Below are 16,574 nucleotides of genomic sequence, written 5' to 3' on the forward strand. Positions count from 1 at the left end.
TCCAACCTCCAGGCCTGCGTGGGCTCCATTTCCCGCATCACACCAGGGACACAGGTGGGCACCCAGACACCCTCAGCGCGCCGACCGGGCGCCGAGGGACTGAGAGGGGTGGGGGCGGATCTGCGGGGGGGCAGACAGGCACCCCTCCCCGCCCTCGGCCTCACGCTGGCCCTAAAGACACGCATCTGTGGCCGCCCCGTCCACAACCCTTCCCTCCCTCCGACAGGCTGACCCAAAGCCTAGAACCCCCCCAGGAACCCCAAGTCTTACCGAGAAGCCTGTGCTGAGAGGGACGCCCCCTCTTCTGAGATGGGGACCCCAGGGCCTGGGAGGACCCGTGGCAGCTCCGTCCCAGGAGGCTGGGCACCCAGAACCAGCTCCGACCCGAGCTCTCCCGTGTCTAACAAGACCCGGAACCAGTTACAAGCAACACTGGTGAGCCCTTAACTGCTCCTCCCCCAGCCCGGAACCACCGGGCCGGGCCCAACTGGACCGAGCCGGAAGCAGCCACCCTTTCGGAAGCCACATCCGTACAGAACCCCTCGAATCCCGCAGAACCCGGACAGGGGGCAGACCTGAGCCTGGCTTCCCATCTCCTGGCCCGTGGGCCTCACAATAACAGCTTTTTCTTTTCTTTCTTTTTTTAATTGATTTCAAGGAGGAAGGGAGAGGGAGAGGGAGAGGAAGAGAGAGAGGAGAGAGAGAGAGAGAGAGAGAGAGAGAGAGAGAGAGAGAGAGAGAGGAACATCCATGATGAGAGGGAATCATGGACCGGCTGCCTCCTGCACCCCCCTACACTGGGGATCGAGCCTGCAACCCGGCCCATGCCCTGACCGGGAATGGAGCTGTGACCTCCTGGTTCATAGGTCCACACTCACCCACTGAGCCACACCTGCCAGGGATGGCAGAGGGACGGACTGGGCATCCTATCAGGATGGCTCCTGCCGCCTGCAGTGCCCTCGGCTCCCCGCTGTGGCCCAGGGCCCGACGCTCCCACCCGCTCCCTTGGGAGACATCCTCGCGCCCCAGCCCGCTCCCTCTGCGCCCCGTCCTGTCCGGCTCCCATCATGGCTTCCTCTGGCTCCTCGAATGCCCTGGGCTCCCTCCAGGCTGCCCGCCCGCCAGGACACGCTCCCTCGCGGCCGTCCTGGCCGGCTGCCCGCCCTCCTCGAAGCTCAGATGTCGCTTCTGCAGGAAGCCTCGCCTGGTGAGGTCAGAGGCCCTGCTGCCCATCCTCGGGGTGCTCTGGGGTCCCCTCGTACCGGCTGCCCCCACCCCTGCCCGACATGAACAGGGTGAGAGCAGGCACCCGGTGACCCCAGGACACAGCCCGGGTCTGGCCCAAGGCTGGTGGCATCTGGGGCTGAGCCGGGGCCCCCTGAAACCGCCATCAGGAGGCCACTGGGCACGTCCCACCATCACTGACCACACCCTCCCCTCCGGGACTCGGGGCCTCGGACCAGGACCCGGGGGAGGCGAAGGCCTGGACAGATGCCCCCAGGGAGGGGACTGTTCTGAGCAGGTGGGCCACCCGGAGGCCAGGTGTGTCGGGCATTCGCCTCCAGGAGAAGGAAGTGGCCTGAGCAGAGGCCGGAAGGCGAGACAGCGCGCCAGGTCCAGGAAGCAGGGCCGGCGGGGCAGCAGGTCAGCGTGTGGACGAGGGCCCACCCTCGGGGCGGCCGCGGGCCCATCCATCAGCGACGGGGCCTCCACGTCTCCTCCTCAGAGCATTTGCTCCGGTTCTGGTCGTGCTCGGGCGAAGCGTGTCCTGTGCAGGTGGCGCCCATTATACAAGCAGCTTCCTTCCCCTTCAAAACTGAACGTGGGGCCCGGCCGGCCTGGCTCAGGGGCTGAGCATTGATTGACCTGTGAACCAGGAGGTCAGGGTTGGATTCCCATCAGGGCACAGGCCTGGATTGTGGGCTCCATCCCCAGTGTGGGGTGTGCAGGAGGCAGCCGGTCCATGATTCTCTCTCATCATTACTGTTTCTGTGTGTGTGTGTGTGTGTGTGTGTGTGTGTCTTTCTCTCTCCCTTCCTCTCTGAAATCAATAAAAACATTTTTAATAAATAAATAAACAGAATGTGCGGCAGGTGTAGGGTGTGAGGCTGTGGGGGCTCAGGTGCCCGCGGCCCCTCTTACTGACCATCCCTGGGGGGCCCGGGGGGGGGGACACTCGGTCAATGCCCCCCCAGGGGCGGTGGAGGGAGGACTGACATCTCCAGAGGCAGGAGGGCTATTGGGGGCAATTAACAGGTGGCAGGGGCAGTTGTCCCCAGGAGTGTCCGCGGGGGGTCAGGCGGGTCTGGGCCGGGCTCGGGAGGGGAAGGTGGGAGGCTGTGTTTTCTGGCTGCCGGCAGCCTCCCTCCCCCGCACGGCGCTCTCTCTATGCGGTTTTGTCTCGGCGATGCCAGCGTGTTCTAATTTTGTCATTCAGCCATCTGACTTTCCCTGCTCTGAAAAAACAAAACCCAATTTAGTCCGGGAGGTTTTAAGTCATAACAATGACGGATGGCGAGGGTTCAGGTGTGGTGGGCTATTTACAAACCGGGTCTCCGTTTCTCCCGATATGAAGACAGACAGCGTCTTGTGCTCTGATTCATGACGATTTCGCATTTCAGGAGGAGGAGGAGGAGGAGGAGGAAGAAAAGAAAAAAGATCGCCTTTTCTGGGTTCCAGTATTAATTGGTTATTTAATTAGGAATTCTCCGAGCTCGGGTGCGGGGAAGCCGCGTCCGCGGGCGGGTGTGGGAAACGCAGAGCTCCGTCCGGTTGCCTCTTCGCATCTCGTGAAGGTCACACGCAGACGGCCCGGCATGGCCGTGAATTATGCCACCCAGACAAGCTTTCAACCTGCGCGCCTCGGCGGCGGGCGGCGGCCGTGCGCTCGCCCTAAACCGCTCTCCATTGAAGAGGATTCAATCACCGTAATGAATCGGGGCCGGGCGGCAATCGCGGCGCTGAAAGAATCTCTGAAAGATGTGGAATTTGTAAAACGAACAGCCCGCCGCCTAAATGGCTGTGTGGGTGAATCAATTACTGCCGGGCCCGAGCAGTCATAATATTTAGTGCGGATCCCAGGCCCAGGTACAATGCGGCGCTGGCGGCTCCCTCTCCCGCGGGAAGTGGCTCCGGGGGCCGCCCGGCCCGGCCTGGGGGCCAGCGGTTCGGCCTCAGCCGTGTCCACCGCATTCTCGGGGCTGGAGGCTGGAGATGTCGGGGGCCGGGGGGATAGGGGGCTGAGGACAGCAGAAGTGGCCCCAGCGCCCCCGCCCACAGGCACACGGAGTGGCGGTGGCTCGCAGAGCCGCTGGGCACAGGTCCCTTATTAATACAGTAATTATGCCTCCGACAGCACCATTCATAACCATCTATTCTGTGCCCAACGAGCCCTGTTTCCATTCATCAGTGGACACAGGCGACTGTCAGCACCTCCGGATGCGACTTATCGCCTCCCGCAGCCCCTGTGGGGGGACGGGATCAGGTGCGGACGGGCCCCCTCGGCCCCGGTGGGGAGGCGTCTCGCACGTGGGCCCAGGTGCTGTCTGAAGACTCCGCGTCAGAGAAGGGTGCCCGGGCCGGCCGGCGTGGCTCAGTGGGTGAGCGCCGACCTACGAACCAGGAGGTCACCATCGATCCCCAGTCAGGGCACAGGCCCAGGTTGTGGGCTCCATCCCCAGTGTGGGGCCTGCAGGAGGCAGCCGGTCCATGATTCTCTCTCATCATTGATGTTTCTATCTCTCCTCGCCCTTCCTCTCTGAAATCAATAAAAATTATATTTTTTTAAAAAGAGAGAGAGAGAGGGCTCCCGGGAGTCCACCAGGACCCAGGAGACGGGCACAGCGAGACAGGCCGTGGCCCGGGCGTGCGGGGAAGGCTGGACGGGGCCCACGGGGACTTTCCCCCTGGTCATCTGTGCGAGGCCCAGTTGTTGGGGGAAGGAGAGAAATGGGGGACAAGGCTGAGGGTGTTGGGGGTCACAGGGCCTCCCAGATGGAGCTGGGGGTCCCTGCAGCGCAAACCCCAGAGGCTTCCGATGGGCAGGGGCCATGCCTCCTACAAGGAGGCGTCTGGGTAGCAGGGAACGGGGCTCCCGGCTGGTCTCAGAGCCCAGCAGGGCACTGCCCGCACCCCTGACCCTCCGCCCCCGCCTGAACGTCGTCCTGGACGCCCAGGGACCCAGCTCTGTCTCCCGCAGCTGGGACACCTGCTCCGCGCTGGTCCCCGGCCCAGCGCTGCCCTGCGCCTGCGTGTCTGTCAGGAATACTCGGACGTGGGCAGGTCCGCAGATGGAAAACTCCCTCGTGCCTCCCACACTCCACGCAGACCCCTCCACGGAGCTCCCTGAGCACCTGTGCTGATAAGAGACAGAGGGGACGCCCTGGCCAGTGTGGCACAGTGGGTAGGCATCGGCCTGCGGACGGAAGGGCCCCGGGTTCGATTCCGGTCGAAGGCACGTACCAGGCTCGAGCCCCAGTCCTGGTGCGGGAGGCAACCCATCCAGGCGTCTCGCTCACATCGAGGTTTCTCTCTCGGTCTCTCCCCCTCCCTCCCGCTCTCTCTGAAAAATTAATGGGAAAATGTCCTCGGGTGAGGACTGACAACAGCAAAGAAACAGGCGGAGTCTTTTTCTTTTTTACTTAAAGAAGGCTGCCCTTGGGCCTGGACCCCGGGAGCCCTTCCCGTCTCCCCACGGGGCCCCTGGCAGGGGCGGGGGTGGGGGGGGCTTCTCCCTGAGCCAGCTCCCCCTGATCGCACAGGGCGCCCACACTCCTCCAGAGGGGCCGGGGCAGAGCTCCTCACTAGCGCCCTCTGGTGGCAGGTGGGAGGCCAGCCAGCCCACAGCCCAGCTCCTTCCTCCCTCCACGCCCCCCTCAACTCTCCCCCAGGGGTGGGGGAGCCAGCTCCAAGAGCTACTGGCAAAGGGTCCGAGCGGAGCTCACGGAGGAGTCTAAGGAGCCACATCTACAGCCTCCACGGGGAGAAGTGCCGGCTCCGGTCGGGCTCGTAGAGAACGAAGCCTCCGCAACAGACAGGCCACGTTCATGGCCAGGGAGGTCCACACCCCAGCCCGGCCTCCCAGTGACCTGCTGACTCGGGGTCATCCGTGCGACACCCCGAGTTGAAGAAACCTGTTAAGTGACCTGGACGGACAAGGAGCCCGGCGGGGCCCGGGGCCTGCGAGGGCGATGTTCCTCTCTCTTCTCGCTCTCCCTTCCTTTCTCCCTAAGGAATCAGCAGGCGTGTCCTCAGGGGAGGACTCAGAAGTCCAAGTCGTTAAACACCGTTCCAGTCTGCACCGCTGAGTGTGAGCTGGGGGCTGTGTGTGAGCTGGGGCTGTGTGTGAGCTGGAGCTGAGTGTGAGCTGGAGCTGTGTGTGAGCTGGGGCTGTGTGTGAGCTGGGGCTGTGTGTGAGCTGGGGCTGAGTATGAGCTGGGGGCTGTGTGTGAGCTGGGGCTGTGTGTGAGCTGGAGCTGTGTGTGAGCTGGGGCTGTGTGTGAGCTGGGGGCTGAGTATGAGCTGGGGGCTGTGTGTGAGCTGGGGGCTGTGTGTGAGCTGGGGGCTGTGTGTGAGCTGGGGCTGTGTGTGAGCTGGGGGCTGTGTGTGAGCTGGGGGCTGTGTGTGAGCTGGGGGCTGTGTGTGAGCTGGGGCTGTGTGTGAGCTGGGGGCTGTGTGTGAGCTGGGGGCTGTGTGTGAGCTGGGGGCTGTGTGTGAGCTGGGGCTGTGTGTGAGCTGGAGCTGTGTGTGAGCTGGGGGCTGAGTGTGAGCTGGGGGCTGTGTGTGAGCTGGGGCGGCTGGGGAGTGACCTTCCGTCTCGATTCCCTGGTTCCTGAGACGAAGGCCCGGGTTGCGGGCTTGATCCCCAGTGGGGGACTTGCAGGAGGCAGCCCATCCATGATTCCCTCTCATCACTGATGGTCCTCCCTCTCTCTCTCTCTCTCTCTCTCTCTCTCTCCCTCTCTTCCTCTCTCTGAAATCAATAAAAATATTTAAAAAAACAATACATTGTACATTTCAACAAAAAACGTCACTGCCAAAGGCTGTGAGCAGCACGGGGCACCCTGGATTTGGCCCCACACCTTTTCTCAATATTGTCAACAGTTATCAGCACACAGATCTCGGGGGGCCCCGGGATGGGGGCGCAGACACTGCTGGGGACAGACAGCGAGGCCGGGACGTGTCCCCGAGCCTCCCTTGCTCTGTCGGACCAAACTCTGCCCCAGGACCTGCGCCCTGTGCTCCGGGTGCCGTACTCGCTGCCGTTCTCCACGGCCGTTCCGCGTGGTGAGTAAAGCAACGCCCGGGCCGCTGGGAAAGGCCCGGCCAGCGCCCTGGCACCGACGGCGGGACGCGGCCACCAGGCATCATCGCGGGCGGCGCGGGAATAAGGGCGCTTTGTGTGCCGCGAGGCCGCGTGGGCCTGTGCGTGACTAATCTGTCTCCTGCATTATTTTATTCAATCTCCTCTGACTTTATGCCTTTGACATTTTTGCTACACTCAGTAAATTTGAGTGAATAGGCAATTTTAGAGAATTTTTATAGCGCTTTGGAGAAGTCAGAGGCAGGCGGGATCTTTGTTCAAAATTGAACAGTTTCAATATTTCCTTTGTCTCGGGTACAGAGTAATCTTCAGGCCAAAAAAAAAGAAAGAAAGAGAATGCTTTAACCTTAAGATGTTAACCATGTTTCCTGAAACAGTTCGGTTATTTTAAAAAGGAAAAGAGAAAAGGAAAAAAAAAAGAACAAGCGTCGGAGGGAGGAGCTGCCTGACTTGTTCCGCTGTCATCCACAAACGGGCTCGCCTCCTGTGACGGGGACAGGCCTCTCACCCGAGTCCGGGGGCGCGGAAGGTGCCTGGAACAAGGGTTACGCTGAAATCGGGGGTCAGAAGGGCCTCACTGGGCAGCGCCCGCTTCCTCTGACGTCGGGCGTGAATAAGGACCTCATCGCAGGTCCTTCATTTGCTGTGGGACCTGTGACCAGCCCATGACCTGGTCTGGGGCTGAGTCCGGCCGGGCCCGGCGAGCCGGTCACTGACACCGCGGAGAGGGGTGCGACAGGAGATGAACCACGGCTTGCCCAGCTGACCTGGGGGGCGTCCTCCCGCCCTCGGCTCCGGGGAAAGGGCGGCTACCTGGTGAGAGGATTGCCCCACCTCAGCCTCTCTAACATCCTGATGCTCCCCACTCCCCCCCATGGAATTCTTATTTTTCACAAAGTGAGCTTCTAGTCATGTGGAAGGAAGCCTAAAAGGCCATGGACTTGGTCTAAACAAGGTTCCAAAGAACATGGCATCCATGAAAGAGACAAAATAAAACAAGGAAAAGACAGTGGAAGTACTGAGGAGGAAATCACTAAGAAATTCTTAAAATAATAATAATAATATGAAGTGGTAGGAAAAAATAGCAAATAAAGTTTCAAAACATAATACAGCCCTAGCCGGTTTGGCTCAATGGATAGAGCGTCGGCCTGCGGACTCAAGGGTCCCAGGTTCGATTCCGGTCAAGGGCATGTACCTTGGTTGCGGGCACATCCCCAGTGGGGGGTGTGCAGGAAGCAGCTGATCAATGTTTCCCTCTCATCAATGTTTATAACTCTCTATCCCTCTCCCTTCCTCTCTGTAAAAATCATTAAAATATATTTTAAAAAAACATGATAGAGAACTGAAATGCGTAAATATATCACAACATATACTTATAGACTGTATATGAGGCCCCTAGAACCATAAGAAATGCAAAAAAATTCACTGTTAATAACTCATTCTTAATTTGCCCCCCTTAAACATCAAACTGCCCCCCTGTGGGCGTGTGCCCCACGCTGGGAACCACTGGGCTAGCAGGTGCTGGCCGCGGAGCTGTGGCTTATCCTTTTGAAAAGATTAAACTGTTTAAAGTAAATGTAGCCCTAGCTGGTTTGGCTCAGTGGATAGAGCGTCGGCCTGTGGACTGAAGGGTCCTGGGTTCAATTCCCGGTCAGGGCACATGCCTGGATTGCAGGCTCAATCCCTAGTGGGGGGCGTGCAGGAGGCAGCTGATCAATGATTCTCTCTCATCATGGATGTTTCTAGCTCTCTCTCCCTCTTCTTTCCTCTCTGAAAGCAATAAAAATATATTTAAAAATAATAATAAATTAAAATGTGAACTTCGGAGGGGTCTATTGGATGGGTCCGGGCAGCCAGTTATGCTCACGGTGTCTGTAATATCAAATCGCTCATCACGCCCACACCCCGCAGGGAGGCGAGACGCTTACGTTTAGTATCTCTGAGGTGTTTTCAAGAAACTGGGCCTCAGGGTCCCTCAGGGGGAAGTGGGGAATTCGGGGCACCTCCTGGCCTACCCGCCCACACGCCCGCTGCCCACGCTCCGGAGCAGGACGGAGCTGGGCCGTGGGGAAGGCCATTTCCCAGACACACTGGGGCGCTGAGGGCCCGCGCCGTGGGCTGTGGCCTCGTGGGGAGAGCCAGCCCCCGGGGCCACGCTCCACGCAGAGCTGAGGGCCGGGCAGGCGGCGCTGAGGTCCCTCCGAGGGGAAGCAGGGGCGGTGGCCTGCCGGTCACCAGCAGGCGACGCTGAGGGCAGGGGAGGGTGTGCTGGGGACAGAGGAACAGCGGGTAATGAGCTCCCCAAACGCGGGCGCCTGGCCGTGGCCCGCAGACTCGGAAGCCATCAGCCCACACTCCGCTGCCGTTCCCCACGCGCCACGCACGCCTCCATCTCCCCGGGAACACAGGTGATGAGCGGCCAGGGCCGAGGCGACGTCCCAGACGCAATTGTCTCCGAAGACCTGGGTCTGCGACTCCTGGTCAACGGATACACCTTCTCGTCGCCAGGTGCGCCTGGGACACATGGCCCGATCGTTCCTCAGGCAGACACGGAGGCCCCTCCCGATCCCCCGATCGCCACAGGTGCGGGGTACGTTCAGTGCCGTGCGGGGTCTGCAGGGGCCCAGCTGCGGTGTGACCCCGCCCGCCGGCAGACGCACCCCACAGCACCGCCTGCTCCGTGGGGAAGGCTGTGCCACCTCCCTGCGTGTGGCCCATGTTCACAGCAGACATGCCCGTGACCAGCTGGGACGGGGCCCCATTGATTTAGACTCCGATCCCGAGCAGAGGTCCTGCGGGCCTGTCTGCACATTTCTAGTCGATCAGAAACCTTCTCCTTGAAAGGGCCCACCCGCCCAGCGGGACTCAGGGGCTGAGCGACGACCTGTGAACCAGGAGGTCAGGGTTGGATTCCCGGTCAGGGCACAGGCCCGGGTTGGGGGCTCCATCCCCAGTGGGGGGCGTGCAGGAGGCAGCCGATCACTGATGTTCTGTCTCATCATTGATGTTTCTATCTCTCTCTCTCCCTTCCTCTCTGAAATCAGTTTTAAAAAGTATTTTTTGAATGAAAGGGCCGCCCTAGCCGTTTTGGCTCAGTGGACGGAGCAGGGGCCTGCAGACTGAAGGGCCCCCGTTTCGATTCCGGTCAAGGGCACAAGCCCGGGGCTGTGGGCTCAACCCCCAGAAGGGGGCATGTCCAAGGCAGCCGATCACTGACTCTCTCTCATCATGGATGTTCCCACCCCTCTCCCCCTCTCCCTTCCTCGCTGAAATCAATAAAAATATTTATTAACAAACGAAAGGACCCACTCTTTCCAAACGAGATTGAAAATAAGACGTCCTGCCACGTACAGAGATGGGACCAGTGTTACCACGCAGGACGGGGGACCTGCGTGTTCAGAGCCCTTGTTCCTGGCCGGCGAGGGGGGCCGCACGCTTGAGCGCCCCATGGACACGGTGACTAACCCAGACCCGGCGGGACGCCCGCCCCAGCACCCAGCCTGCCGCGCCGCACGCGCGCTCTCTCGGCTACAGCGTGAACGCGGGGGGAACCGGTTGCCTAGGAAACCCTCCAGTCCTGGTAATTATGGCTGTAACGGACTGCACACCCCACCTATAACCGAAATGAATAATAATGCTCACCAGTGACTGGCAGGACTCCGCCGCCCTGCTCGCCACTGCCCCCTACCGGCGCGCTCGGCGAGTGACAGGCGAGCTGGGGCCTCCCCGAGAGAAACCCGCAGAGCAGCACCCCCACCCTCACCCCCACCCCCACCACGCCCCCCTCCGCCCCGGCTTCCTCCTCCAGGTCCTGAGTACCGTTCACGCAAATTGCTGCCCGATCAATAGAGCAAAAATGAAAAGTGCTCCCTGCCCGCTAGACGGTGGGGGTGGAGCCACCTAATGGCCGCCGGTCATCTCAATTAAAAGCCATTTCATCTTGTGACATGAGCGGGTCCAAACAAGGCACTTAGGACGGTGGGCAGAGGCTGAGCGGGCGTGGGTGACGGCCCCCCCCACCCCCGTGCGAGCCCCCACGACCCCACCGGCAGGGCTGGCTCCCGAGCTCAACAGCTACAAACAACACCCGATCCGGGGGGTTCTGATCAATTAAACGGCGTGATTAGCGGACGTTCCATTTGTCTTGGGCCGGGTCGTCCGGCCGCGGCACGCAGTTGAAGTTCCGCCCCTGGAAGACGAGTTTGTGCAGAAATGAGAACATGGCGTGGTTTCCTGGGTTGGATTTAAAAGGCACAGCGGGAGTTGGCAAAATGCACGTATCACGGGGTTAATGTGGGTGGAAAGCAGCGATTTGTAACACAAAAAGATCGCATCCGAGGACACGCAGCCGGCTCTCCGGCCCTGCGCCCGCCCGGCTGCCATGAACAGCAGGGACAGCGGCCTTCGCCACCAGCAGGGCAGGCCCGTTGCCCGTGCCCGCGCCGGGCTGAGCTGCGTGGGCAGGGCGTCCACCCGGCTGACGGAGGCAGGATGGGTGTTTCCCGGAAGGAGTCTGGCCCCAGACACTCAGGCCCCACAACATCCAGGTTCTGTCCAGTCCAGGCATTTTATTTTTATTTCTATTTTTTAAATATATTGTTATTGATCTCAGAGAGGAAGGGAGAGGGAGAGAGAGAAAGAAACATCAATGATGAGAGAGAACATGGACCGGCTGCCTCCTGCACACCCCACACTGGGGATGGAGCCCGCATCCCGGGCATGTGCCCTGACCGGGAATCCAACCGTGACCTCCTGGTTCATAGGTTGACACTGAACCCCTGAGCCCCACCGGTCGGCTGTCTGGGCATTTTGAACTTGCCGTTCAGGGGCTCAGAAGAAAAAGGAAATACCCCGAGCGTGGCTGAAGCTGTAGACTGGGATCCCCGAGACGGAGGGTGTGAGGAGCAGACGGGGCACCAGCACCCCTGGGTTAGGCGTGTCCCGGGAGTCAACCGAGAGGTTCAGCCCTAAAAGCTCGGGCACCAGGGCCCAGCCTTGGGCTCCATGAAGACCACGGAACGAGGCAGGACCATGAGGACGGTGCCAGGAGAAAGGACGGGCACAGCACTTCCCACGGTCGGGAACACGGCGGGAAACGTGCTTCTACCTGCGGGGGGGCCAAGGGGCGGGTGGAGGCCCCGGGCTGGGTAAGTTCAGGCCAGGCCCAGCTGGGGGCGGACATGAGACACGGCCGCCGGCCTGCACACACGTGGGCCTGTCAGGCCACGGGCTCCAGGACTGGCCTCCGCCCTGAGCCGCGGGAGGCTGCGCAGAATGAGACGCGAGCGTTTTCAGAGGCGAACACTCGGCAGGACGGACACCCCTGGTCAAAGGGCGCGGTGAGAGGGTCCTGCAACCCCGGCCTCCCCTGACACAGCCTGTGAACCTCAGCACGAGAAGGAGCCCAGTGCGGGGAGACCGGCGACAGCGGAACAGCCCTCCAGGCGGACCCCGGGGCGTGACGGGGAGAGGCACTCGCTCTGGGACAGTCTCCCCACAACGCACACCCAGGCGAGCCGTCAGGACGCAGCAGTGGGCAAACCCAAGTGAGAGACAGTCTCTGAAACCCCTCGGGGCCACGGGAACGAGGACCTGAGAAAGGGCCCCAGGGTGGGACAGAGACGTGGACGGAGATGGGAGTGGGTGGCAGGGAGGGGGCTTCTCTCATCATCTTTTCACGGAGCTGTGACTCCTAGAACCACAGTCTCCCCCAAATAAACCATGAAAACAAAACCAAGGTGTGGAGCAAACCCAAATGACAAGTGAATCACCATCGCCCCGGCCGGTGAGCTCAGTGGTTAGTGTCAGCATTCGGACCAAGGGGTGGTGGGCTCGGTTCCTGGTCGGGGCACCTGCGGGAGGCAGCCAATCGATGTCTCTCTCACATCGATGTTTCTCTCTCTACTCCCCCCCCCCCCTTTCTTTCCCTTCTACTCTAGAAATCAACAGAAAAATATCCTCGGGTGAAGATTTAAAAAAAATTTTTTTTAAACAAAAAAACAAATGACTCACAATCACAGGAAGGGCCGGGAAAGAAAGAACGAACCTAAGTCGCATGGAAAAGGCTCTCCCGTGGCCCCGTCCAGTGTAGTGTTGTTAATGAATGGATTTCTGCCCCGGCCGGTTTGGCCCAGTGGGTAGAGCATCAGCCTGTGGACTGAAGGGTCCTGGGTGATTCCAGTCCAGGGCACAGGCCCAGGTTGCAGGTTCGGTCCCCAGTGTGTGCAGGAGGCAGCCGATCCATGATTCTCTCTCATCATTGATGTTTCTCTCTCTATCCCTCTCTCGTCCTCTCTGAAATCAATGACAAATTTTTAAAAAATAAAGTAAAATAAGAAGTGGATTTCTGCTGGGCAGAGAGGGGCACCACGCACCCGCACTTGTGTGTGCACTACAGTTTAGAAGTGAGTGAGTTCGCTGCAGGGTGCCTCAAAAGCGCAGCCGCACTCAATGGCAGACAAAAATGAGGAACCGTCCAAAGATGCCCAGAACTCAGTAAAAGCATCAGGGTCGAGGGAGACAGGGAAACGGTGGCGCTGTGGGGCCTGGTGGAGACCCTGGCGGGGACAGGAGCAGGACCGCACACGCAGGGGCCTGGCCCGGCCGGAGCAGGGAAGGCCGCAGTGAGGCGGTGGGCGAGCCGCGGAGCAGACGGCAGCGCAGTGAGCAGCAGGCACAGGGGACCCGGCCGGGGGAAGGGCCTGGGAATGTAGGAGGCACTGGGGAGGAGGCAGGTGTGGGGGTGGCACTGATTTTGCAGCTTTTCTCGGGTCTAAAGCTGGCTGGGTGCACAGGCCGCGGGTCGGCTGCTGTCGCGGTGGCTGAGAGCCCGGAGGGGCCCTTCGCGCACTGTGACTCGGTGAGAGCGCTGCCCGGCCCGGCCTGCTCCCTGCCGTCCCGCTGGGAGGGACCCCATCTACTGCGAGAAGTGACAGAGGCGAGGCCAGGAGGCTGGAGACGAGGCTGGACACGGAGGCTAGTTCACGGCCCCGCTGACACCCATGGGGGCGCACGCAGCCCCCACAGGCCGCCCAGGCGCACGGCCCACCCAGCCGCCCGGCCCACAGCAGCTGCCAGAGCTCCTCCAGGCACCTCCGAGGGCACCGCTGTCCTCTGGTTTGGTTTCGGGTTTTGTGGGGGATGGGCTGAGCGAAAACAGTTTTTCACTAAAACTGTAGGCAAAGTCGCTCAGGATTTAGTAAAGAACACAGCCCCTGTGCTACCCCTCAGCGTGTGGGACTCAGCTCACCCCCCGTTAAAGCGCATCTTCATCAACTCTTAGTGCTGCTGCTCCAGTTACAAACACTCCTCTTTTCTAGGACATAACTTCACTTTGTTTAAGCAAGAATTCATTAAAGGAGCTATAAATAGCCTTCAGACACAGCCGTGAATAGGGGCCGGGCATTGATGGCTTGTTTTAGGAGCGCAGGATGCTTTTAAAAGCCACATGTTGGCATCAAGCTGAGGATTTACACGTGCGACACAATTTTCTATTAGAATACATTTCTGCATTTTAAGTTTTGCTAAAAGTAAATATGACATTTCGATTCATCCTTAGAGGATGAAGGGTTGGGAAGACCAGGACATAAAATTTCTTATTTTAAAATCTTTTTGATCATGAAGACATGCTCTTTCTCCCCCAAATACAGCGCCGTTACACTGCACACGCGGAGGCGGCCCGGGCCGCGAGGGCGAGGGCGGCTGGCGGTGCTCGCAGCGCGTGCATGAATCAGCCATCTCCACACGCGGCTCTGAGGCATAAAGTCCACAGCATTTTCGAGACCAAGTTTCATAAAATTTTTACTTAAAAAAAAAAAAAGTTTTACAAAATCCCATTCTTCCGACCAAGAAACCTGCCCACAGGCCACGGGAGCTTCTGCCGAGGTTAAAGGGCACCTCGCTGCAGAACCCACCAGAAGGTTTCTTACAGGGCCTTTCAAAGGCTGAAGCAGGAACAGAACTGCCGGGTCTGAATCTTACGTTTCTGCTACACGGTCCATGCGGTGTGCTCATCACAGCGGGCACGGAACTGCCTGCGTTTAGTTCCAAACACCAACACGCCCAGGAACAACCTCTCTGAGAAGCGATCCGAGAGCCGCGGCATCCGAGGCAGCAGCGGTGTCGCCGGTGCCGGAGGACGACGAGCAAGCGGCCTGGGAATCCTGGGCTCACTCGGATCCTCACCTCCACCGACGAACAGGAGAACCTGCTTCCAGATGAACTCAGGACACCGCCTTCCACTCTCCGAGGAGCCTCAGCGGTACGAACTCTAGACGATGCAGCACGAGGTTGCAGGGCGCAAGCGCCCACTGCCTGGCAGCCTAGGTCCTCTGCTGCAGCCTAGGTCCTCTGCTGCAGCCTAGGTCCTCTGCTGCAGCCTAGATCCTCTGCTGCAGCCTAGATCCTCTGCTGCAGCCTAGGTCCTCTGCTGCAGCCTAGGTCCTCTGCTGCAGCCTAGGTCCTCTGCTGCAGCCTAGGTCCTCTGCTGCAGCCTAGATCCTCTGCTGCAGCCTAGATCCTCTGCTGCAGCCTAGATCCTCTGCTGCAGCCTAGGTCCTCTGCTGCAGCCTAGGTCCTCTGCTGCAGCCTAGATCCTCTGCTGCAGCCTGGCGGCTTTGAACTTGGACACCCGCTTGGTGACCTCCGACCCTTCTGACGGGACTTCTCTCCGCTCAGGGATCGTGGGCAGCACAGGGTGGACTGTGGCCGGGTGCAGGGCGAGGCAGGGCGACAATTCTTTCTCTATTACAGTTCCAGAAAAAGCCTACAAGACAAACGCCAGAGTGTGGTAATAAAACGCAAGAAAGCTGCCACACAATCCTTTATCCTGTATTAGTCAATGACACAGTTCTTTTCATTAAAAGTAAATTCACAAGATTTCTGGATTAAAAAAAACATCAAAATACAAATTGCTCAGAGAAATCAAATGCCATTACAACATCTTAATCACACCACCAAGTGGAAGTGCACTCTGACAGCTCACAGTGCGCGGGGCCGGCCCACAGGCCCTCCGTCTCGCAGGAGCGATGGCTCGACGTGGCGTCCGCTCGTGCACTGACGGGTATCGCACTGTGTCTCGCCTCAACTTTATGTACGAGTGGGACCTGAAAGTAGCCCGCTGCCCGGCCAGCCTGGCTCCGAGGTTGAGCATCGACCTAAGAACCAGGGGGTCTCTCATCACTGACGTCTCTCTCCCTCTCCCTTCCTCTCTGAAATCAATAAAAATGTATCTATTTTTAGTGACAACACTGACACTGGTGGGATGAGCGCTGGCCTCAGCATTCGCTACGACTGACCGTGCGGCAGACCTGAAGGCCACGGCGTTTGCTGGGCCGCCTGGCACGCGAGCTCCACTGGAGCCACAGGACTGAGCACAAACGCGGGAACACACCAGCCCGCCTTCAGCGGCCACCTGACCGCTTTACAGGGAGATCGATAAAGACCAAGTTGTTACGACTTCTTTTAAAGATTTCTGGTGTTTGGAGCCTCCCCCTTGCATCTTCCAAGAACTCATGTGCACACTGAATCAGACATAAACTTTCACGCACAGTCTGCTTACCTTGTAAACCAGGGTACAAGTTAGTGAAGACCATGTAGCACTTAAATAATAATTTGTAAAAACACTATTCATCAAGCAAGTACAAGCCTGGAATTGACTAGGTCCTATGAGTATGAGTAAACATATAAAGCTAAGTTACAAGGTGAACAATGCCGTTACCCAGTTTAACTTCAACAATAAATATATAAAATACAGTCATTTAAAGGCAATGAAACGAACGACTGATAGACCAGACCTGGGAGACAGCACAAGAGCAAGGCCTCTTAGAGAAACACCTTCCGCACCCACACGAACATGTGGGACAGGGACAGGGAGCGAGGGCCGTGAAGGCCGCGGCCACCACCCACCTCCCAGGAATCAGCCAAGGACACCGCGTGACACGAGTGAGACACACACACACCTCGAGCGTCCCGGGCGCGGGCAGGAGCGTCTCTGGAAGCTGCTCCTGCTCCTCCTCCAAAATGCTCTCGCCGGCGTCGCTGCCCACGGCCTCCTCGCAGCTGACGCTCCGCAGGAGCCCGCGGCGCTCCTCGCAGTCGGCGCTGCCCTCGCTGGTGTCGCTGCACACGCTGTTCTCGCGGCTGCACGACTTTCAGGATGGCACTTTCCGAGGAAAGGACGCCCCGTCTCACCAGGGTCCATCGAAGACTCTTGCGGGAGAAGGCAGATACCCGCTGAGGCGCGCATCGCCGA

General features: G+C 59.5%; 1 protein-coding gene across 1 annotated transcript in view; it reads right to left on the reverse strand.

Annotated features, from left to right (window-relative positions):
- Positions 1-14,819: 14,819 nt before the first annotated feature.
- LOC102423975 (unconventional prefoldin RPB5 interactor-like) overlaps positions 14,820-16,574 on the reverse strand; it is a gene marked incomplete at its 5' end in the record, with an annotated part of 43,714 nt that continues 41,959 nt past the window's right edge. Inside the window, 2 exons of the mRNA XM_023748502.1 lie at positions 14,820-15,086; positions 16,282-16,470. Coding sequence (XP_023604270.1) covers positions 14,910-15,086; positions 16,282-16,470 — 366 coding nt within the window. The remainder of the gene's footprint in view (positions 15,087-16,281; positions 16,471-16,574) is intronic.

Source organism: Myotis lucifugus, unplaced genomic scaffold (genome assembly GCF_000147115.1).
Source record: "Myotis lucifugus unplaced genomic scaffold, Myoluc2.0 scaffold_1456, whole genome shotgun sequence".
NCBI classification, from domain to species: domain Eukaryota; kingdom Metazoa; phylum Chordata; class Mammalia; order Chiroptera; family Vespertilionidae; genus Myotis; species Myotis lucifugus.